The 26,151-nt window shown below is 36.0% G+C and overlaps 1 protein-coding gene across 7 annotated transcripts in view; it reads right to left on the bottom strand.

Moving 5' to 3' along the window:
- Nucleotides 1–26,151, bottom strand: part of LOC113043576 (receptor-type tyrosine-protein phosphatase eta) — a 236,704-nt gene that overhangs the window by 187,739 nt on the left and 22,814 nt on the right. For all 7 annotated transcript variants that reach the window (XM_026203048.1, XM_026203051.1, XM_026203049.1 and 4 more), the window contains exon 2: nucleotides 1,574–1,598. In XM_026203048.1, the coding sequence (XP_026058833.1) occupies nucleotides 1,574–1,598 (25 nt within the window). The remainder of the gene's footprint in view (nucleotides 1–1,573; nucleotides 1,599–26,151) is intronic.

The following is a 26,151-nucleotide window of genomic DNA, read 5'->3' as shown; positions in this document are numbered from 1 at the left end:
CTTGTTTGAGCGCTTGTTGTGGCTGCTGGGACATTTAGATTTATGAAGAAATTAAATTATAATTTAGGATATATTCATTGACACATATATAAATATGTGTCATATTTAAAAAGTTAAAGAGCCACACAGATGGGAAATCAAAAATTACCTGTATTACAGTGTATGATGTAGCTGTCCATCAGTGTAAACAATGTGCAAAGTAATTAAACCAAAAAGTACACGATTTATAAAGTTATTGGCTTCTAAAGTAAGGAGTCGACTCTGAATCGCTGAAACGAGTCGTTATAGATTTCAAATCTTTTGCCCATCTCTATGTACGTCACTAGGAACACTTTGCATAATAATCTCCGCCTACCGTCTTGGGAGAAACGGAACTCTGACCTGCCCCACCCCCCCACACACAGACGCTCTGTTTGGTGTGAGAGCATCATGTCGAGGAGACAGTGTGTTTTTAATTGTAAAGGCAAGTTTGTTTTATTTTCACTGCCAAAGAATGAAAATCAGAAGAACCAATGGCTAAAATTCATTTTTACCACAATACCAGAGCAGTACAACAAATCCCTTTTGTTGTGTTCACAACATTTCACTGATGACTGCTTTTCTAATCTCGGTGAGTACAGCGGGATTTTCAAAGCGTTTGGCCATAAAAGAGGGTTCATTACCAACTTTATTTAGAACAACAAGCATCTTCGAATCACAACGCGAAGTATGATTATGAAGTTATGTGTCTGTTTTCTCCCGAGCATCTTATCAGTATGTGTGCTGTCTGCAGCCTGTTTGTGCTGATCGTCATGTACAAACACGTCATTAAAATGAAGTGTAACTCCGTGAATACTCAACGAAGAAACATGAGAGAGATATCTATAGAAAGCTTGACATGTCTACTTTGAAACTAATCAAGTGCTGCCGAAAACAGATATTCTGTGATAAAGTAATCCATATGAAAACAACGCAATGTCTGTTTTTCATGTCTCCCTTCGTTATATCTAATGTGACCACGCCCCCGCGTTGAACGCGCTATTCAGATTCAAACTGAAGCGTGCGGTTTGAATACAACCACACAGAAGAAAAAGCAGCGAGACTGTTCAAGTTTTTTATTTTACTGTTTGCTTCGCGATGAGAGGAATAAGACATAATTCACCCCAAACAGATGCTAACGCATAGTTTACCGTGGAGGTGTGTGCGGAACAACCAATCAAACCTATGTTAGTAGACCAATCAGAACACAGTATGCTACCGAAAGGTGGGGTTTAAGGAAACTGAATCTTTTGAACAGCTTGGCGCGAACCGTTTGGGGATCTCTGAGAATTGAAGTAATTTTAAAATGATATTTTGACAAATTGACAATGTTTTTTTAACCTTGGATGGATTTAAACCTAATGTACAGGACTTATAAACGGTGATAGGAAGCTTAGAATTTTCATCTTACTGGCTCTTTAAAAGAAAATTTCTGAATTAAAAGCAATCACGTATGACATTAAGTGTAAATAGCATTACATACTGTATTACAGTAACAGGATATAAACATATTAACTGGTGGGACTCAGGAGGATATCACTTTAAATGTACTGACCTGTAGTAGTCTCCACATTCAACCCCTGCAAGAAAGAACCGAGGTGCATAATTAATAGAGATGAAAACTCAAGACATGATAGTCTGTGTCTTAAAAAACAACTTAAACCTGGACTATTAACTGTGAACTGTGAACATTAACTGTTGACTTCAGACTTAAAATCACACTTAAATCCAGATGTAATGACCAACAACAGGAGTAAGGTTATAAACAGTGTAAGCATAAATCAGTCACAACAGGTAGTTTTTTGCCACTTACTCCGATTTCGCACGGCATGTAAACGTAATAACTTGCTTGTGGTTTGAGAAATTCATTTTGCGCATCATGATGTAATCTTTTCATTTAAATGCATTTTAAGAATTGTAGTATAAAAACTAATTTAACTGTTCAGGGACATTGAGCAGTGGGGCAGAATTCATTTTGGCAAATGTGCGCGTTAAGACTTTAAGACATGCTCGTACAGTACCTGACTAAACCAAGAGTTATTTTTTGCATCTTTTGTATAAATGTTCGAATACACAGTTATGTTTGAAAATGCCGGTGTCCTTGTCAACACAGTTATTTGTGTCTTTAATGAATGTTAATAGTTAAAGATAAAGCATATGCACTAGTTGGCTATTATGAGATTCTCTATTTTTTAAAAGTATATATTTAACCCCAAAATTAAAATACTGTAAACGTTTACTCAGTTTCAAGTTGTTCTGAACCTGTATGAATTTCTATGTTCTCCTCAACATGAATACATTTTGAATAATAGTTGTAACCACCTTAAAGTTTCTGGTCCCTGTTGACTCCAATAGTGTTCTTTTATTTTTTATTGTTTTTTGTTTTGTTTTTGTTTTTGTACTATGGGAGTCATGGGGGCACAGAAACTGTTTAGTTACCAGTATTGTTTCAAATATATACATTTGCATTCAATAGCAGAAGGAAAATCAGGGTTTAAAAAAACAACAACAAAACTAAATTTCTTGGGTGACCAATTCCTCCAAAGCAGCCTAATATAGCTGTTGCCATTTGTATCAGTAATGTAAATTAAACATTAGAAAGAAAATCAGTCACTGTCCTTGACGGAATCACTTTTGTAAAATAATGGATATTGAATTTATACCGTGAAAACTATTCAGTCTATTTGTAGTCTATTTATTTTATATTCTAATATAATATTTCTTATTCAGTGCTTTGTGGGTCAATTTTTTTGGAATTATTGTAATTGGAATTGGTAACAAGAATTATGAAATTGCATTGCATCAAAATTTTGATTGGATAAAAATTCTATTTTAAGCTATATATATCATTATTGTGAAAGGGGGCCCAGTATTAGTAAGTCATACCCCCAGGGCCCAGTGAGGTCTTAATGCGGCCCTGGACACATGCAGTGACATATATCGTAGTCAGCCATGAGATCACCATATGAAAATGATCACTGTGAGACGCTGGCGGAGTGAACAAATCTTGAGGGCATGGGCACAGCCCCAGATACAGCGATTATAGGCAAGGCAAGGCAAGGCAAGTTTATTTATATAGCACATTTCGTACACAATGGTAATTCAATTAGCTTAACATAAAAGAAAGTAAAATAGTCATGAAGAAAAATAATAATAAAAAAAGAAAAAAAAAGCAATTTTAAAACTTTGGAAATGGTTTAAAAATTGACTTATTTAAAATGAATTTAAAACAGTTAAAAATAAAAATTTATTTTACATAAAATACATTGAATACATAAAATCCATTGCAATCGGTTCGGACATCGCTCAGTGCTCATTGAATAAATGCACAGCTAAACAGATGGGTTTTGAGTCTAGATTTAAATGTGATTAGTGTTTAGCACATCTGATCTCTCAACGTGATCTCATGAGTATACGTGTGCATTTTACGTTAAATGTGGTTCTACCACACGTACATTTACTTATGTTTTCATGTACATAAAAATGTACAATTTAGACGTATTTATAGCAGTAAAACGTACAAATACTTACGTGTTAGCAGCTAAGAAAACGTAAATAATCTAACGTAAAGTGTGAATTTATATGAATTCCCATGTATTAATATTAAAATCGTGGCTTTAATGATTTAAATCTGTGGTATTTAATTGTCATATCAATAAATGTTTTTATTGAATTTATTGAAAGCAGTTTACTCATCTACTTAATAGGAAATAACATTTCTGTGCATGCTGCAAACCATAGATACACAAAAGCACAGCATAAAATTACAAATCACATCCATTTTATTTGTTTGCTGTACTCCATATCTTTAGAATCCAGATATTTGCAAGGAACATATCCATATCAATCGATCTTCATTTTTATTCTCAGCAACAGCGTCCGTCACAGTCAAAGCCCGCGCTCGTTATGATTCGAATTTGAAAATAGCGCCAGTGCGTCATATGAACGTTACGACATGGTTTACGGCACTGATATCGAACTCTCATTGGTTCTCACATAATTCGTCACAGATTGCGACATCTCGTGTTTCAGTTGATAGACAGTTGAAATCAGTACTGCGCCAGTGCGCCTTCATAATTTCACGGATTCATAAATTAAATTCTGCTCTCTACCCTATAAAAACTATTACCTCCAGAGAGGACTACGGCTGGAACTCATTTGTCAATTGAACTACTTTTGGTACCACTTTTGATATTTTTTCGCAAAAAATAAATGATTAACGTTATGTTTGTTTGTCTGTTATTTGTTTATTTATAACAGTAACGTTATGTAGCTTTAAGAAATGGTTATGGGTAGGTTTAGGGGTAGGTGTAAGATTAACGTTAGTGGCTTAAAAAAAAACTTTTAATGTTATATTTTTACTAAAATTGTGTTTTATGTTTTATTCTTTTAACATTCTGTATAAAATGGGTAGGTTTAGGTTCGGGTGAGGTATAGGGATCTTACATTTATCAAAAAAAAAAAAACATAAAAAGGGAAAATATACATAAATATAAAAAAAAATTAATCAGATACGCATTGAAAAGCAGCTTCATGAGCAAATTTCTATGGATAACCGACTGGTCAGAGAACACGTTCTATCTGTACGTATTTGAGGTTGTTTTTACGTAAATTTCGATACGTATTGAACCTGTAATTACGTCCAGATAATACGTAAATGACACTGTAAATACATAAAGGCACATAGGTATTGGACAGTTTTAATTTACGTCTAAATATGTACGTTTTGACTGTGAGATCAGGCTGGATCTCTTCTGGAAGCTGATTCCAGCTGCGGGTGGCATAGAAACTAAAGGCGGACTCCCCTTGTTTTGTGTGAACCCTTGGTATTTCTAACTGACTCGATCCTAGTGATCTGAGTGGTCTGTTAGGTTTATATTCAGTAAACATATCTGAAATATATTTCGGTCCTAGGTCATTGAGTTATTTATAGACAAGTAAAAGTACTAGTTTCTCCAAGTCTTGACTTGAAACAAAACATCTAATTCTTGCAAATGTTTTTTAAATGATAGTATGCTGATTTAGTTACTGCTTTGACATGACTACTGAAACTAAGGTCTGTCTCCAGAATCACATCAAGATTCCTGACTTGAATTTTAGTTGTTTGACCCCTAGAGTCAAGGTATGCATTCACCTTGAAAACATCATCTTTGTTTCCGAATGCAATAAAATCAGTTTTTAACTTGTTTAACTGAAGAAAGTTCTGGCACATCCAACTATTAATTTCACCAAAATATTGGCAGAGGGAGTCAATGGGGCAGTAGTCATTTGGAGATAAAGCTAGGTAAATCTGGGTATCATCAGCATAGCTGTGATAGGCAATTTGGTTCTTTCTCCTTATTTGACTTGGTAGAAGCATATACAGGCTAAACAAGAGAGTTGTAAAATTTGAGTCTTGTGGGACTCCACATGTCATGGACGTCCACTTAGACTTATGCTCTCCTAGACTCACATAATAGCCTCTCCCTTCTAAGTATGACCTGAACCATTTGAGTACCATCACAGAAAGCCCGACCCAGTTTTCCAGTCTCTCTAGTAGTATGTTATGATCGACAGTGTCAAACGTATGGAAGTAAAATAATGACAAATGTCTTTGAAACAAAAAAGCATGCTGAATAGCTCTAACTGAAAATAATATGCATTGCATTAACAGTACTTGCATTTTAATGCCTTGTATTTCCAAGGATTGCATCTTTAGGTCCTGAAATTTAACATAGTTGTTCGTTTAAGCGGTGAATTTTTCAATTAAAAATATTTCACACACCTTTTCATAATTAAAAAATCAATAATTCATATTCACGTTCCAGAATTCACTTCCAAAATATTCAATCGGTTTAAAAATACGATGTATAATATTCAACAGGCAAATTTCGGTCCATTTTATTTCACTTTCCAAATTCGCTTCCACAAATTCAGTGGTTAAAATTCGGCAGATAATTCGCCCTTTCACATCCGGGAACTGCAGGAATAGCAGTAGAGCACAGAGACATGATCTCCATCTCCTGTCAGTCGCTCACCAGCAGGTGGTGCAAGCGGCTGCTGTTTAAGACCAAAGCAACAGGTGGATTAAGTAATACTGTTACAAAAACTGATCTGCATAAATGGAGCAAGCGCTAAGTAGAAGTTTTGATTATCGGGGCATGTGGAAAAGCTGATTGTTTGAATGTGAATGTTTATTTCAACATCTTTGCCTTGACTGTATAAAGGCTGTTACCTGTAGCCTAAGCAGCATTCTCTACCATAAAGGAGATTATAATGGGATTTTACCCAACGCTGAAGTACAGAACTAACATTACATCCCCTCACGTCACACTCCAGGATTCCCCAATGACGAGTAAGGGGCTTTTCACATATAGCGCTTAAAAACGCATGGAAAACACTAGGCACACGGCTTTCTCCTTCTTTCCAAAGCGCTCGGGCAGTTGTGCTCCCGAGGCATCTGCCGTTGCTAAGCATCCATGACCTGCTCTCTCCATGAAGACGCGGAAATTTCAGCAAAGGATAAATGGATTAGCAGCACTAAAAATCGCTTGCAGTAGCTCTGCTACTAAATTTATTTCAAAATGGTCATCCATATACAGCTATGATCAGCTGTTCCTTCATCTTGGCTGAGCTTTCAACTTTGTTATGGGAAAGGATAAAGCTGACTGGTTAGTTATTGCCACATTGCCGTGGTGCGCTTGCGGTATTCTGAAAAATTTAGATGTTTTTAACTCGATGAAAAAAACTAGGCGTCTTCATGGAGAGAGCAGGGACCTAAGGGACCATCTGACAATTCCACTGACTGGGTTAAAAGGTCCAATGTGTTTTAATAAAAATTTTAAATAACGTACTGTCAAATTCTAAATCTTGTGTTTCTCATAATGATTATCTACAGGTGAGATTTTGCCTGTACCTCCCTTCATATATTTACAGTATACAATTATTTACATATTAAAGATCCCTGGAAAGGGTTTTCTCAGTTGTAGTACATTGCTAGATACAAGACTGACTTACTATTTTTTTTCTTAAACAATATTTGTGTAGTGTCCATACAAAGATAAATAAGTTATTGGCCATATATATTTAGTCAGTTTGAGTTAATTATTAATTTAGTGTAAACTGATTAATTTGAATTTAATATTGTACTACGTTTCATTTTGAGGTAAATTTGCAGATGGTCCCTAAAGCAGCTTAGGCGAATAGACAGCAAATATCAAACATAAAACTACTGCACTTGGTTTTCTTTTTACGAGAAAAAAAATATATATTTGGTGAAACTTTTTGGTTTGTGGGGCTCATTTCTGTGCTCATCTGATGAAATGTACATAATATACAGTAATATATTGTATTAATTAGATGCCGAATTTAATATCTTGAGGCAATAAAAGACGTTAATTATTTAACGTTAAAGTTTAGTACAGAGTTTTTCTTATTAAGTGACTTGGATAAAAGCGTCTGCTAAGTGAATAAATGTAAATGTAATCGCTGTTAGTGCCCTGAGCCAGTTTTATTTTCTTTAACAGATTTCTCAGGGAAACCGCGTGAAACCTTGAGCATTCGTTCATATTTTATATCTGCTTAAATGTCTATATAGTTTGCTTAATCATCAATAAAGTGTAATCTGAGACCTGAGGTCTTATATTATAGTATTGATTGATTGAGAAGCGTTACTTGCATTGGAGAATCCTGCAGTGTGGGATCCCCAGTATTACAGCACAGCAACGCACAAGCCATGACACAAAGTTACGGAAACTAAACAAGCAAAAGCAATATATGTCTTCCTTAGATGTAATGTTAGTTCTGTACTTCAGCGTTGGGTAAAATCCCATTATAATCTCCTTTATGGTAGAGAATGCTGCTTAGGCTACAGGTAACAGCCTTTATACAGTCAAGGCAAAGATGTTGAAAAAAACATTCACATTCACACAATCAGCTTTTCCACATGCCCCGATAATCAAAACTTCTGCTTAGCGCTTGCTCCATTTATGCAGATCAGTTTTTGTAACAGTATTACTTAATCCACCTGTTGCTTTGGTCTTAAACAGCAGCCGCTTGCACCACCTGCTGGTGAGCGACTGACAGGAGATGGAGATCATGTCTCTGTGCTCTACTGCTATTCCTGCAGTTCCCGGATGTGAAAGGGCGAATTATCTGCCGAATTTTAACCACTGAATATGTGGAAGCGAATTTGGAAAGTGAAATAAAATGGACCGAAATTTGCCTGTCGAATATTATACATCGTATTTTTAAACCGATTGAATATTTTAGAAGTGATTTCTGGAACGTGAATATGAATTATTGATTTTTTAGTTATAAAAAGGTGTGTGAAATATTTTTAATTGAAATATTCACAGCTGAAACGAAAAACTATGTTAAATTTCAGGACCTAAAAATGCAATCCTTGGAAATGCAAGGCATTAAAATGCAAGTACTGTTAATGCAATGCATTATTTTTCAGTTAGTGCTATTCAGCATGCTTTTTTGTTTCAAAGACATTTGTCATTATTTTACTTCCATACAAACGCAGCACCGATATTTAGCTAGAGTCACAATTTAAACGAATATAATTTATTATCTTAATGAGTGCTGTCTCTGTGCTGTGATGCGGTCAAAAACCAGATTGAAAATTGTCCAGGTATCCATTTGAGTTTAAGTATTTGTTCAGCTGATTAAAAACGTTTTCTATAATTTTGCCTATAAAAGTAAGATTAGATATTGGTCTATAATTGCTCAAAATGGTGTTATCAAGATTGCTCTTTTTCAGGAGGGGCTTAACAACTGCAGTTTTCAGGAAGTTTGGAAATGTCCCAGAAAGAAGTGAGGCGTTCACCACTTCTAAGAGATCTAAACAGGAAGTGTGTCAAGATAGCAGGTTGAAGATTTTATGTGATGCACTATTTCTTCCAAATTTTTGCTATCAATTGCTTCAAAAGTAGACATAGTATATTTTTGATGCTGTGGCCAAATCTGTCTGACCTCTGCATTGGTTGAGGATGTGCCAATCGCCTTCCTGATATTGATGATCTTCTCGGAATAGAAGGAAGCAAACTCATTGCATTTGCTGTCTGAGAGCATTTCACATTTTTGCACATTCACATTATAGCCATTTTTGGACTTGTTTTTTCCATTAAATTTGACACTTTGGAAGGTCAGCGATATCCTTATCTTATTTGCAAATTATCTTAAATAATTTCAGTTAGTTTTCTGTTTTTATTTGTTTTATTAGCAATATTTGGCAACACTGCATCATTGGCTCTTAAACTGACATTTATCAAAAAAAAAAAAAAAAACATGTTATTGCTTAAATCATCAAATAAATCATGATATTATCTATTAGAAATGTTATCATAGTTATCAAAAATAGTAGCATTTAACACTAGTACTCAGATCTGTAGAACAAGTAGGTTACAGAATGAAATGAAATGCTATTTTATTCAGTAGTCGTTACATTTTTACAATTTCAGCATTTACTTATGCATAATTCAAGTCAAAAGTAGTGCTTGTTAACATTAGTTAATGCACTCTGGATTAGCATGAACTAACATGAATAACTATATTTTCACCCCAGGAGCCGTGTGAGGGACATTTTATTACAGAAGTGCACACTTTATTTCACATCTTCTGAACTGCTGACAGCAAACCCCCGCTTACCCCCATTGAAAGCTTGGAAGAGCAAGGAAAATATTTAATATAATTCCAATTGGATTATTCTAAAAGAAAAAAAAAATACATACATCTAGGATGCTTCCAGGGTGAGTAGAAGATGGATGAATTTTATTTCTCGGGTGAACTAACCCTTTAATACATTTACTAACATTAACTAATGGAACCTTATTCTAAAGTGCTACCGTAATATGGATTGTTGCATGAATAATAAACAACTGATACAATTATCCACTCCTAATCTATAGTTAATATTAGCAATACAATAAATAGGCTATGGTATAATTTCACAGTGTTCATCCTTTCGAAACAGAAAAAATCTTTTTTAAACATCTCCATCTCTGTCTTACCTCACTCATTTTCAAACAAAGGTTATGGCCATGATATTAAGTTTTGAATTGCAACAGAATTAGCATCCTCTGATGATTGGACTCATTTGTGGTAAGAAGACCAAACAGTTATCTCTTATTTAATGCAAAATTAATAAAGTCATTGACACAGACTGCTATGACTTTATGCCATCCAGTAAAACACTAAAATCTGCAAAGTGCCACCCAGTGGCAATACAGGGTTAAAATTACTTTAAAATCGTATTAAAATAGTGTAATATCTCTTTAGAAAAAAATCTGCCAAAATAGCTTAATATCCCTTTAAGGAAAAAACAGCCAAAATAGTGTAATATCCCTTAGGAAGAAATCAGCCAATCAGGAGTGATAGTTCCTCCCTTAACTGAACATGATTGACAGGACACAAGGAAAATTGCATGATTCAACCATGCGCGCGAGTATGTGAGAGAAAAAGAGAAGACGAACCCGATTGATGGTGACGGGAAACTAGAGGAAATTTACAGATATAAAGTTAACAGAGTGATAAAAGTGAGTGTATTAGCAAGCTAAAGAACCAACACAGAAGACAGAATAAGGAGGAGCACCACCTGTATTTGTCTCAGTCAGGTCTTATGAACAGAGTGAAAACTACTTGGAAGATCCTTCTCTATCGATGGCGAGCCTCCCAGTGTGATCGTGAAGAGACGCAGACCAACTCATCAAACGTTTCCCCTGGTGGTAGGAAAGTATCAGTCGCCTGAACTGGTTCCCACTTTTATCCAAGTGCAAACTTCCTTTTAAAAGGAGGTCACAGAACTGGTGACACACACTTTTGACACTGAACTATTGACAGGATTGATTAATACAGAAAGTGATCACAAAACAGACTTTAACGACTACAAAAGGACAAAATCAGAGACTCATTTATTTTAAAGGGCCCATTTTTTTTTCATATACAGTAGGTTGACAAGCTAAATGGGCTTTACCGCACCGGCATTAACTGAATTCAGTTGCGTGTTAAAATAATTTGCTTAACCACCGCCAGGTGGCGCAAAGGGACGAATTTTGAACTGACTGTAATAATAAAATGACGGTTTGTAAACTAAGATGAAAGGACATGTAAAACATCAATAGCATTATATTATAACATTTTAACATCCTTAAAAACCATTATCAAATTTAAAGTAAGAGTTAATTTAAAAAAGTGGGATAGTCTTAGGCTAAAAATGTAAAAGAAAGTCTTACAGCATGCTATTGTCATTAAACAGTCATCACTGTGTGTGTGTATATATATATATATATATATATATATATATATATATATATATATATATATATATATATATATATATATATATATATATATATATATATATATAAACACAAACGAGAATAAAAATATAAAATGTTCTAATCCATGTGTGTGTTCCTATATATATATTAGGGGTGTAAAGGTACGTGTATTCGTACCGGACCATTTCGGTACAGGGCTTTCAGTTCAGTGCACGTGTGTACCGAATGACGGAATGCAATATTTTGTGCCCAGAAAATAAGTACATTTTCGTGTTTCCAAACGAACATATTAAATGGCGGAAAGTCTCCGCGTTCAGCGCAAATCCCGCCCTGCAGCTGATTCTAAGGCCGGCGCCGGCGACACACTGGATGCGTGACGCAAGCGTCTCAGCTGCGTGCGGCTCCCATGTTAAAAGGTTAGAGCTTGCAGACTGCCTGCGTTGAGACGCGCGGAAAACGCGTGCATGCTAGAAATAGAACCCATGCCTATTTTTCACGCGACACGCAAACGTGTTGGAAGCATTTCCAGGCAAAATAGAATAGGAAAATATGTTTATATGTCATTTTGTACACAAATACATATTAATTCATGACACTTTGATGTTTGAAAGTCTATAGGTTGACATAAATTCAGATATAAATGTAATTTAAAAAATAAATGAATAATTATCGATTTTCAAATATTGCACCTGTCAAACATACGTAGTCTATTTTGCCGTCAATACTGTTGACGGTGTCCTTTATCAGTAGGCTTTATATTTATTCTCAACATGAAGTATAGATATTGATGTCAAGAACACAAGAGCCTGGTCTGTCGGCAGTCTCCCTGTCACCTACAGCAACAGGCATGGCACAGTTCTGGTGAAGCAGGCCTACAAGCTGGGTTATTTATTTATATTTTTCATTATATTTTATTATATGATATTGGTTTGAGACTGAGAGTATTTTATTTAGTGGAGAACTTTGCAGCAGTATTTTATTTCTTATACTTTTTTTATTTTATATATATTTTATTAAAAAGTTTTTTTTTTTTTTTTAGTGTATAGTAATAAACAACCTGCAGTTTAATGTTTACATTTCTTTCCCTTACTGTACCGAAAATGAACCGAACCGTGACTTTAAAAACGAGGTACGTACCGAACCATGATTTTTGCATACCGTTACACCCCTAATATATATACTTCAAGTTCTATATGAGGAACGAAATGAGAATGGTCCAGTGTTAAGACCGCGCTAACAGCAATAATTCTTATTAACTGCTATTGTTCTTGATTTTTCAAACTGTCTCCAATTATGCCTTAACTGTGTGAGCAAAAATTGAGTATGGTATATTTCAGCTGTTTTATGCGCTGGTGCCTCACGCGCACATATTCATTGTAAACAGCGCAGTTCAGCATGAGCAGCGGTCTACTGTGGCATATTTTTGCTCTTTATAATATTTTTCTGTCGATACTGAAACACACGTGAACCACAAAGCCTATTTTACCTAATAAATAATAGTTTAGCTGCAAATACGCAACGGATGTGTCCAGAATGAGAGACAGGTAAGCTAAGTGGATATACTGTATATACATTTATTTTATTTACTTATTTATTTCGTGTTTATCCCATTTATTTCTGTGACAAACACACCAGATGACCTCCTAGATGACGGTGCAGCCTATACAGTCAAGGACATCCTGGACTCCCGGCGGCGTGGTGGGCAGCTGGATTACCTAGTGGACTGGGAAGGATACGGTCCAGAGGAACGTTCCTGGGTCCCACGCAACGACATCTTGGACCCCGCCTTACTGGACGCCTTCCATTCCATTCATCACAATCGACCAGCTCCCAGGGGAAGAGGACGCCCACCACGTCATCGGGGTCCCCGGCCCTCAGGAGCGGGCCCTGGGGAGGGGGGTACTGTTACAAACACAACAGGTTCCACCTCCACACAATCACAGCGCACACCCTCACCTGAATACTGAATCATCACCACCTGCTCCTCATCACCCACTCATCAGCGCTGCTCCATAAAAGCCACACACATGCACTCAATCTTCGTCCGGTCACGTTCGCGACAAGATCATTCCTGTTACTATTAGGACTAACTCCTCTTCTACTCTCTCTCTAAGGATTATCTCTGAAGGAACCTATTCCCCGAAGTGCGTGTGTGTGGTCACCCGATCCCTCAAGAAGTCACAGCCTTACCTGCACGGATCCAAACTCCCATTCACTCCTCACTACCTGCTCTTCTGCTTGTGTCTCATAATAAACATCTTCATCTGTTACTCCTCAGCTTCCTAAGTGATCCGTAACAATTTGAATGCATATGAAAATTTAAGAATAATAAAATCCTCCTACCCCCTAAAAAATTTCTACACATTCACTTGTGCACTCTTGCACAATACCTTCCTCTCGCGCTGCTCAATTGTGGACGACGTAAAAGTGTTTTATATAAAGGTTGCTGTCCCATTTTGTACATGACTTCACTGTAAAAAATGACTGTGATTTTAACGGTAAAAAACTGTGAACGTAACTAACGTTCCGAGAATTCTCTGCGTTGCATTTCAAATTTTGTTTGAATTTGATGTTTTTTCTTTGAAATAACTGTTTCTTCTTAATTTTTTCTCATCTGTTATGTTTATTAGGTTTGTATGTTACATAAAATGTTGTTAAATTAATGTTTATTGCATATTTCAGTTTAATGAGTCTCACCATGATGGTCTTTAGTGCTTGTGTGAATCACACAGTGCACATTCTATGTATCTTATTATTTAAAAGCTGCTTGTGATGGGCTTTGTTTCACCTCGTGACTCTCTCATCACCACCTGCTTTTGGTGGTTACCAGTGTAATACAAAGGTACAAAAAGATTTTAGTGCTTCAAGAAGTTCGTATATTAATATTATATCAGTTAAATTATGGTATTAAACTGTAAATATAAAGTAAAACCGTTAAACATACAACAGTGTAGCTGTATTTTTTACGGTATAAAACCGTTAAACCAAAAACGGTTTTACCATATTTTTTACGGTATAATTCTGTCAACCACAGCTGCTGTTTTTTTACCGTATATTTTACGGAATATTTTTAACAGTGTTGTTAATTTAAAAAAAAATCTAATTATTTTGTTAGTTTCATGGTAACATGCAGTCAAGGTCTTCTGTTATATAGGCTATATTTAATATTCACTGTGGCATTATCACCCGTTAAACTTAAAATTCCATGAGATTTTAAATTCAGTTAATAGTATTAAAAATTCAGATTTAAACTAGTAAAAAACGCATTAAATTGCTTCAATTATTTCTATAAGTTAAAGTAGCCAACCTTAAAATGTGTTGTCATGACTTTTTCATCGTATTCTTTTTACTGTCTGATAACGAGCTGTATTGGTTTTTCTTTTTTTATATTATTTTTGTTTTACTTTATTGAAAATAAATTGGCTAAAATAGAAGCAGACACGTTAAATTAAAACAACCACAAAAACATGACTAGTCTTGAGGGAAATATAGGTTTTATTAGTTTTATAAATCGCAGATCTCACAGACGAACGTCTTAATATGATCGCACATTAGAAATGTTTGATGAGATAAAATTTTGACGATAACATTAAGCAAATCTCTTCGCCATTGTCACTCTTTATTATTAAGCAAGAGTTTACGTTAATGCGTGTGCGTGCGCCGGGCTCGTTGTGGTGTGTGTGTGTGTGTGACTGACAGACAGCCTCCACAGCTCGCATGAGAGATCTCGCAGATCTCACAGACAAACGTCTTAATATAATCGCACATTAGAAATGTTTGGTGAGATAACATGTGCACGATAACATTAAGCAAATCTCTTCGCCATCGTCACACTTTATTATTAAGCAGGAGTTTACGTTAATGTGTGCGCCGGGCTCGTTGTGGTCTGTGTGTGTGACTGACAGACAGCCTCCGCGGCGTGCATTAGAGATCTCGCAAATCTCACAGACAAACGTCTTAATATAATCTCATATTAGAAATGTTTGGTGAGATAAGATGTGCACGCTAACATTATTAAGCAAAAATACATAGTACATTATTTTTTTTCCCTTGTTCCAGTACCGAAAGCAGAACCGATAGCGTCAGATCTTACTGATACGGTCTTTCATAATTTAGCCCCGGGGCCAGTTTAATACTAGGTTTCGGTACACATCCCTACTTATACCTGACTTATATTTTTTCCTCTCACAAACTCTTATTTATTTTTTTGTGTGTTTAAAAAAAAAACATGCAGCAAACAGAGATTAGGTGATGAATCCGTTAAAATGTAACTATAGACGATGTCCTCTGACAAACTTAATTTATTTTTTAGCGTGTTTAAAAATTAAAAATAATGAACACTGTAAAAAATTTACGTAAAATCAACAGTAACTTACTGGCAACAAATAGCCAGCAAGCTTCAGTATTTAATTCCACGGTAATATTACTGTAAATCTGACTACAGTAGTTCACAACATACTGTATAATAACTTACAGCATATTTATACTGTAAAATTAATTGCAATTCACTTTATTTTAAAATACTGTAAAGTTACTATGCAGTATAATTGATTGCGGTAGTTTTTATATTCACATATACGCATATATACACAACATATAACTAACTACAATCTGTTACATGCTTAAAAAAAGAATGCAATATAAAGGCTTGTATGCAAAAAAAAATGCACACAGTTATATTACTGATTATTAGATGTCACGTAAATTATGACAACACTCAGAAGTCCATTTAAAAACTTTTATTACAATTTAATTCATTAAACGGTAAAAACACTCTCCAGACTTGACAGGGTCAATGCCGATACCAGGTTTTTGCTGCCTATAGAGAACAAAACACAAAAATTACCTATTACAATTAATTTGAGATCTCTTGGGATCCTAACAGAGACCCGATTTCGAGGGAGAACCTCGAACCCAAAGTGAAATTATCCGCAGTGCGTTGGCATTGGCTGTATTCAGATATTAATAAACTAGTACACTTGAAGAAGTTAATGAAAACGAGTGAGCAAAATCCTGTGAACGTCTGGTCTGAAGAAGGACTATACCGCGACTATCACTGCCTGTGTATTCACTTTAAGTGTAACTTACATTGGTTGTACTCACGTAATAAATGTATAATATGACTGAAAACACTGGTTGTCCCTTCAAGTCGTGTATAACATTAGTGTAATAGGTCGATTTCGAACATAGCTTTAGGCTTAAGGCCTCGTTCGCAACAGGGTATGCACACGGTGTAAATTACACACAAATGTTCAGAAACAAGAACATTTTGATTACTTTGTTCTAAACTTGAAATTATTAACTAACATTAACAACAAATCTTGTGATAATTAGTATTTGGCTAACATTAACTGTCTAACGTTAATGTCAGAATGTTTGTGTTACTACTATCAAACTCATCACCGATTATTTAACGTTAACGTTAGTGGTAACGTTAAAACGAGTATCTTCCCTTTGGGGTGAAACTTGTATAAAATTGTATATCTCACCTGACTGGTTCTTGTTGGTCTTGCTCATCCTCAAAGGCCAGAAAATAAATTGGAAAGGAGTGCAGGCTGACAGTTTAGATGATTGGTTGCCAGGTATATCCCGTGCGATTCCGCTCTTTATGTAATTAGAGTGTTTAATAGAAAGCAAAATAATAATAATAAAAAAATATAATGGGAATTGATTTTATCTATTTACTTAGCCTATATTATTATTATCTACATCTCTACAACTACCTCCCACCCACAAAATTGTCTATAACCTATGAGATTAGGTGGTTTTGTGTCAAAATCTGGCAACCATAAAGATATGCAATTAAAAACACCCACATAAAACATTAAACTTTTTTTTAACTATATGCTAAATGCCTTAATATATGGGTTACCTTATGAAACGATGTATTATAAAATTCTTTATAAATAAATATATAATTAATAAATACAATTCCTTGTCTGTTGGATCATTACTGTCATCAATTTAACAGTAATATAAGGATCACTGTAATTATTTTCCCACTCCATTGTTTTTTTTTTCTTCAATGAATAGCATAAATTGACAGCAACTGTCCTGTAAATAGTTTCTACAGTAAGACAACCGCTGAAAATACAGCAATAATACTGCTGCAAAAGTTATCAAATTGACAGCAACTTACTGTAAACTGTTTCTACAGTAAACTTTCTCTGGTAATACAGCAATAATACTGTGAAAACAACAGAAATCGTTTACAGTGAAGACATGCAGCAAATGAAAATAGGCGATTAATCCCTTAAAATTCTATACTCCAGAGCAGAGCCTGGGCCTAATATAGGCTATCCAGTTTTTTCTTTTTTTTTGCATCTGAAAATTATTTGATCAGCCTCCCGCGATGCTCAGCTGTGGACAATTTAACAATGTTTGATATAAAGGTTACTGTCCCATTTCATACAGGAATTGTTCATTTAAAAAAAAATCTAATTATATTGTTAGTTCTAATTATATTATTAACACAAGTTCATTTAGACTATTTAACATGCCCTGTGACATTGTATAATTTTTTACTTATAAACTCTGAGAATTTAAAGTTAGTTTAATAGCAGACATGGGGACTTGTGACTTGGTGACTTGGACTCGAGTCGCTATTTTTAGGACTTGAGACTTGACTCGGACTTGGAAGTTAAAGACTCGGGACTTGACTTGACTTGAGACACGATGACTTGAATGACTTGAGTGTTAATCACATCATGTTTTCAGTTTGAATATAAAATATATAAATTATTTTTTTAAATAAAGTTGATTACTCAGCTGGAGCGCAGGCTGAGAATAGCGTTGTGACTGGATCAGGACACTATCATCAGTCATACCCTCTCTACCTTACACACACCACGCCCACTTAAATCAGATATCACATCAACATGTCAGCCTGAGAGGTACCGAGGGTCATCGCTTTTGTCTTCAATAGTTCGCACTAAAAACGCGTGTAAAAACCCTAGTCGTGCCGCTTTCTCCTTCTTTCCAAAGCGCTCGGGCAGAAGTGCTCCTGGGGCGTCTGTCGTTGCTAAGCATCCATGACACGCTCTCTCTCAATGGAGACGCGGAAATTTCAGCAAAGGATAAATGGATTTGCAGCACTAAAAATCGCTCGCAGTAGCTCTGCTACTAAATTCATTTCAAAATGGCAATCCATATACAGCTATGATCAGCTGTTCCTTCATCTTAGCTGAGCTGGTCCATCATTTAGCAATAATTATTATTAACTGATTTTCAAACTACTAACACTTTGCATTTTTGAATTATGCCTTATGTGTGTCCAAAAATTTAGTATTTTCTGTTTCAGCTGTTTGATCGCGCTGGTGTCTCGTGCACATATTCACTGGAAACAGCAGTCTTTCATCAGACATTCAGCGTTAGCAGCGATCCACTTACTACACATATTGTTAATTATGATTTTTTTCCATCGATACTGAAACACGCGTGTACAACAAAGCCTATTTTACCTCACAAATAATACTTAAGCTTCAAATGGGCGATATCACGAATATGGAAACGGATTTCTCCCGAGTGAGAGAATGAGAAAGCCCAACCTTACCTTATGCTTAGCTTTAAATTATTATTATTTTTGGTTTGTTTATAGCTAAGTGTATATATTTATATACTGCAATTATATTTATCCATTAGAATTCTATATTTTTAATTCTTGTTTTGTTCTGATATATTTGTTCAATTTAAAGGATTTGTTGTAAAGTGAAGGGAATTAAATATATCCTGTTTGTACATTATAACATTATTAGGCCAGCCGTTATTATTTCTAAATGTAATAAAATGCAATTTATACATGAATGATATAAAAAAAAACATGCAGCAAACGAAAATAGGTGATTAATACATTAAAATTAAACCTATATACGATTAATTTTTTCTCTCTCACAAACGTAATTTATTTTTTAGCATGTTTAAAAATAAAGAAAGAAAACATGTAGCACATGAAACTAGAAAAAAAAGTTTGTTGAGACAAACTTTAAGTTGGCTTGAGAAAGCCTGACCATAAAGTTTGAAAAAGTTTAAAGAAGTTAGAAGTTTATAGTTTAAAGTTAGATTGATAGATTAGTTGAAAGAAAGAAAGATATGTTAGTTAGAAAGAATGACAGACAGATTAGTTAGAAAGAATAATATAGATTAGCTCAAATGAAAGAATGATAGATAGATTAGTTTGACAGAAAGAATGCATGCGACTAACATGTTTCTAGGATGATTAGCAAGTTACTAGCATGTTGTTAGCATGATTAGCATGTGAATAGCATGTTTTTAGCATGACTAGCATGTCGCTACCATGTTTCTAACATGTTTCTAGCATGATTAGCATGTTAATAGCATGTTGCTAGTATATTGTTATCATGACTAACATGTTGCTAGTATATTTCTAGCATGATTAACATTTGACTAGCATGTTTGCTAACATGTTTCTAGCATGATAAGCATGCGACTAGCATGTCTCTAACATGATTAGCATGTTTCCTAGCATGTTTCTAGCATGATTAGCATGTTGCTAGCATGTCGCTAACATGTATGTGACTAACATGTTTCTAGGATGATTAGCAAGTTATTAGCATGTTGTTAACATGATTAGCATGCGAATAGCATGTTTTTAGCATGACTAGCATGTCGCTAGCATGTTTCTAGCATGATTAGCATGTTTATAGCATGTTGCTAGCATATTGTTATCATGACTAACATGTTGCTAGTATATTTCTAGCATGATTAGCATTTGACTAGTACATTGCTAACATGTTTCTAGCATGATTAGCATGTGACTAGCATGTCTCTAGCATGATTAGCATGTTGCTAGCATGTCGCTAACATGTTTGTAGCATTATTAGCATGTTGCTAGCATGTTGTTAGCATGTTGCTAGCATGTTTCTAGCATGATTATCATGTGACTGGCATGTTGCTAGAATGATTAACATGCGACTAGCATGTCGCTAGCATGTTTCTAGCATGATTAGCATGTTTCTAGCATGACTAGCTTTTGACTAGCATGTTGTTAACATGATTAGCATGTTGCTAGGATGTTGCTAGAATGATTAACATGCGACTAGCATGTCGCTAGCATGTTTCTAGCATGATTAGCATGTTTCTAGCATGACTAGCTTTTGACTAGCATGTTGTTAACATGATTAGCATGTTGCTAGGATGTTTCTAGCATGATTAACATGTTTCTAACATGACTAGCTTTCGACTAGCATGTTGTTAACATGATTAGCATTGTTTCTATGATGATTCTAGCATGATTAACATGTTGCTAGCATGTTGCTAGCATGTTTCTAGCACGATTAGAATGCCACTAACATGTTTCTAACATGACTAGCATGCGACTAGCATTTTGCTAGCATGTTTCTAGCATTATTAGCATGATGCTAGCATGCTTCTAGCATGATTAGCATGCAATTAGCATGTTGCTAGCATGATTTTAACATGATAAGCATGATTTTAGCATGATTAGCATGTTTTTAGCAGGATTAACATTCGACTAGCATGTTGTTAGCATTTTTCTAGCATGATTAGCATGTTTCTAGCATGTTTCTAACATGACTAGCATGCGACTTCCATTTTGCTAACATGTTTCTAGCATTGATTAGCATTTTGCTAGCATGTTTCTAGCATGATTGACATGTTGGTAGCATGTCGCCAGCATGTTTCTAGCATGATTAACATGTTTCTAACATGTTGTTAACATGTTTCTAGCATGATTAGCATGCGACTAGCATGTTGCTAGCATGTTTCTAGCATGACTAGCATGCAAATAGCATGTTGCTAGCATTATTTCTGCATGATTAGCATGTTGCTAACATGTCGCTAGCATGTTTCTAGCATGATTAGCATGTAACTAGCATGTTTCTAGCATGACTAGCTTGCAACTAGCATGTTGCTAGCATGATTTTAGTATGATTAGCATGTTGCTAGCATTTTCTAGCAAGATTAGCATGTTGCTAGCATGTTTCTAGCATGACTAGCATGCGACTACCAAGTTTCTAGCATGATTAGCATGTTACTAGCATGTTTCTAGCATGACTAGCATTGCGACTAGCATGTTGCTAGCATGATTTTAGCATGATTAGCATATTATTAGGACAGACAGATAGATAGATAGATAGATAGATAGATAGATATATTTACCATGATTTACCATGATTTACCATAGTTTGCCATGATTTACTATAGTATACCATGATTTACCATGTTCAAGTATGATTTACTGATTCTAGCATGATTTAGCATAGTTTACCATGATTTACCACGATTTACCGTAGTTTACCATGATTTACTATAGTATACCAAGATTTACAATGTTCAAGTATGATTTATTGATTCTACCATAGTTTAGCATGATTTACCATAGTTTACCATGATTTACCATAGTTTACCATTATTTACTATAGTATACCATGAATTACCATGTTCAAGTATAATTTACTATGATTCTAGCATGATTTACAATAGTTTACCACGATTTACCATAGTTTACAATGATTTACTATAGTATACCACGATTTACCATGTTTGTAGGAGCCATTTTGGGGATGGTAAAGTTTTTGTCCACTGGGTGGTGCTGTGGCTATGTTTAATTAGAGCACCTGAGCAACATGTGTATTGTGTTGGTGGTTGAGAGGCAAACAGTTTTTGACCGCGCGACAGAGTAGCTTGGAAAGGGGATTCTACTTATTTTGTATGCTGTTCATTAGGTATGCCTTGGTGTGTACATTTGAAGAAGTGAGAGGTCACATGAAGTTGAGATTATGTATAATGAGTTCACGAATAAATTAGACATTTTTATGCATCTATATCCGTCTGCATGGACTCTGTTTGTACGAGTACCAAACTTGCGTTCTCCTATCATCAACGGCAACGGCATTGGAAAGCCAATACACAAAGTCAAAAATTTTTGGAGTTTCATTGGAAACAGGAGATCGTCTGGAGTAAAAGTCAACACGTTTGTTTCGACGGACAGAGGGAGGCTGTTTGGATAAAGTCTTTGTGTTTCTGCATGTGAGGATCGTCTCGTTAACACTTCGTTTGGATTATATTTTCCCCTTGCTGATTTCATCGTTGGATTTATGCTGCGCGCTCATCTGGCTGTTAAAGGGCTGATCGATTGGATCATAGGTACGTTGTTTCAGCATTAACATGGCCATGTGAAATTGTGTGCACACATTTGCGTAATTCCAATGCATTGGTTGCCAAAGCCCGACGAACACTGTTTGTGTATTTGAAGTGTATGTTTGTTCACAATTGTTTGTAAAATGGAAAATGAAACGTCTATGAATGTTAAAGGGTTTAATGAGTCAAAATAAGACATGCCTAATGTTGAAAATGAGTCTGAAAAAGAGAAAATGCCTGTTAAATTAACAGCTAAGGCTTTAATGGAAAAACTTGACACTTTGCAAAAATTAAGAAAGGCTAAATTAAACAAGGCTCAGAAACTAAATGAGTCAATTAACAGGTTAATCCATGAAAACAAAGAATATGAACCTGAGGTACGATTGCCTTTTGAAGAGTTTATGAGGTTATGTTCAGAGGCTACAGAAGCACATGAGTCACTGTTGGTTATCTTACCTGTTGATGAAGCTGAAAAACATGAAATATGGTTTAAAGCCAAAATGATACCAAATAATGAGTTAATTGAACGGGTGAACAAATGGTTATCAGATACAGAAAAAGGTCAGAAAAGCTCTGAAGTGGCTGAAGTTTGTAGTGATGTTAATCCTGGAGATAGTGTCTCAAACGTGTCTCATGCTACCTCTAAATGTAGTAAACGCAGCTCACACCGCAGTTCATCTATATCATCTACATGCATTCAAGCAGAGGCAGAAAAGGCTGCACTTATGGCACAAGCTGCTGCATTGAAGGCCAAGCATGCAATTGAAGCTCAGGAGGAGGATTTGAGACAGAAAAAGGAACAATTGGAGTTGGATGCTCAAATAGCAGCTTCAACTGCAAAGATCGCTGTGTTGCAAAGGTCTGATAATCAAAGCAAATGTTCACGTAATTCAAGGTCAAAATCAAGTGAGATTAATACAACTGATAAACTCAAGTTTGATTCTTCTCGGCCAAAGGTTCTTAATCCCAATGCAAATAAACATGTACCATTGAATTCAATGCCAATAAATATAGCTGGAGCAGCTGATGTCTCTGCATCTCGAGTCATACCAGAGAATCAAAGGAGAGGATGGAGAAATCAACAAATATTCCACACTGCGCAGTCTGATTTCCAATATTCTGCTCAAGTGCAACAAAGCAATATGGGAGTTGATCAGATGTCACATGTTCTTCCTCCTCATGGTGATCCACTGCTTGAAGTCTTAAAAACACAAGAAGAGTTAACATCTTATCTCATTCAACAGCAAGGAAATCCTCGTATTCTACCAAAAAGAGAGATCCCAGTTTTTGATGGTGACCCATTGCAGTATATTGCATTTATGAGAGCGTTTGAACATGGCATTGAAGAGAAAACTGAAAATGAAAAGGATCGTTTGTATTTTCTTGAGCAGTTCACAAGGGGGCAGCCTAAAGATCTGGTCCGTAGTTGCCAGCATATGGCCCCAGAAAGAGGCCATGCATTGGCCAAAAGATTATTAAAAGAACATTTTGGTAATGAATTCAAGGTATCTACTGCCTATCTGGAGAAAGCCTTGGGCTGGCCCACTGTAAGGGCAGAGGATATGCAAGGATTACAGGCTTATGCTTTGTTTTTGCGTACATGTTGCAATACTATGGATGAACTTACATACATGCAAGAACTTAACATGCCTAGCAACATGAAGATTGTTGTAACAAAGTTACCTTACAAGCTGAGAGAGCAGTGGAGGGCTCAGGCTTGTGAGATTATGGAGTCCAGTCAAGGCAGAGCAAAATTCTCTCACATTGTTGAGTTTATTGAAAAACAGGTCAAGGTGGCATCTGATCCTGTGTTTGGAGATATCCAGGACAAACAGGGCACAGGTAAATTCAAATCCCAAGTGCGCAAGACTCTTAGAGGGAACAGTTTTGCCACTGATGTTGCTGTTTCAATTCCAACTAAGACTAACACTGGGTCAATACAGCAAAGACACTGCTCTTTATCTAAGTCTAATGGAAACTGTTTGTTCTGTGCAAATCAACATACATTGGAAAGATGTTTTGCTTTGAAGAGGACGACTCAACGAGAAAAGATTGAGTTCTTGAAATCCAAGGGAATTTGTTTTGGTTGTCTAAAGACGGGACATATGAGTAAGGAATGTGACAATCGTTTGATTTGTGAGGTTTGTGGAGAAGTGCATCCAACTATCCTGCATATATATCGTAAGGAGGTAACTGGGAAACAGTTGGAGGAAAGGTGTGACGTAGTGTCTGCTAAAACTTGTGTTCTTACAGGGGCCGGTAACGAGAGGAGTTTAATGCCAATCTTACCAGTTCAGGTGAAAGCTATAAAAGGTAACAATGTGATACATACCTATGCTTTTCTGGACCCGGGAAGCTCCGCTACTTTTTGTTCAGAACATCTAATGGAAGTGTTGAAGTTGAACGGAAAGAGGGTTAACATTCCGCTACGTACCATGGGTCAGGAAAAGTCTGTCTCCTCTAATGTTATTGATGGACTGGAAATCAGTGGAATAAATACTAACCATTTCTTCCCTCTTCCTGCTGTATATACGCAGCAGAACATGCCTGTTGACTCTGGAAATATCATTACTCAGGAGGAGTTATCCAAATGGTCATACTTGGATAAGGTTAAGATACCACACATTCAAGCAGGTGTTGATTTATTGATTGGAACTAATGCAGCTAATGTGATTGAGCCATATGAAATTATAAACAGTCATGGTAATGGGCCATTTGCCATTAAAACCCTACTGGGATGGGTTGTTAATGGGACTTTGGAGGAAAATGGGGACCACAAGAATGAAGCTGGGCATTCTGCGGTTACTGTTAACAGAATTTCTGTTGTTAAATTGGAGGAGTTGCTCAATAATCAGTTCAATTATGATTTCAGCGAAAGGACTGCTGATAAAGAAGAAATGTCAAGGGAAGATCTTCGGTTTGTGGACATAATGAACCGCACTGTCATGCTCCAGGTTGGACATTATAGCCTACAGTTGCCATTCAAGACTGGTAATGTCATGTTACCTAACAACTTCTGTCTTGCTAGGCAACGATTAAATGGCCTGAAAAGGAAACTGGAAAGAGACAAAGGGTTTCATGAAAAGTACTCTCATTTTCTTGCTGATGTTGTCCTTAAAGGTTATGCAGAGAAGGTACCATCTAACCAACTAGATCGTGAGGATGGCAAAGTTTGGTACATTCCTCATCATGGGGTGTTTCATCCCAAGAAGGGATCATTGAGGGTTGTGTTTGACTGTGGGGCAACATACAAAGGAACCTCACTTAATAGTCAATTGTTGCAAGGCCCTAACCTTACCAATTCTTTGGTAGGTGTGCTGATGAGATTCAGGCAAGAGCCAGTAGCCTTCATGGCTGACATTGAAGCAATGTTTTATCAAGTTAAAGTGGCTGAAGAAGAGGTGGATTTTCTTCGGTTCTTGTGGTGGCCTGATGGAAATTTGACAAGAGAGCCCATTGTATTTAGGATGACAGTTCATCTTTTTGGAGCGGTGTCTTTTCCAAACTGTGCTTGTTATGCCTTGAGACAGACTGCAAAGAACAATCAAGCAGACTTTCCAGCTGAGGTAACTGACACTATCAACAATAACTTTTATGTAGATGACTGTCTGAAGAGTGTCTCTTCTGAGGAAGTGGCCATCTCTATGGTTACAAATCTAACTGCTCTCTGTCAAAAGGGAGGTTTCTGTTTAACAAAATGGATCAGCAACAGTCGCAAAGTTTTGCAGTCAGTTCCTGAGGAACACCGAGC

Source organism: Carassius auratus, chromosome 25 (genome assembly GCF_003368295.1).
Source record: "Carassius auratus strain Wakin chromosome 25, ASM336829v1, whole genome shotgun sequence".
Taxonomy (NCBI): Eukaryota; Metazoa; Chordata; class Actinopteri; order Cypriniformes; family Cyprinidae; genus Carassius; species Carassius auratus.
The sequence above is the reverse complement of the archived record's forward strand: the minus strand, read 5'-3'. Positions and strand labels throughout refer to the sequence as shown.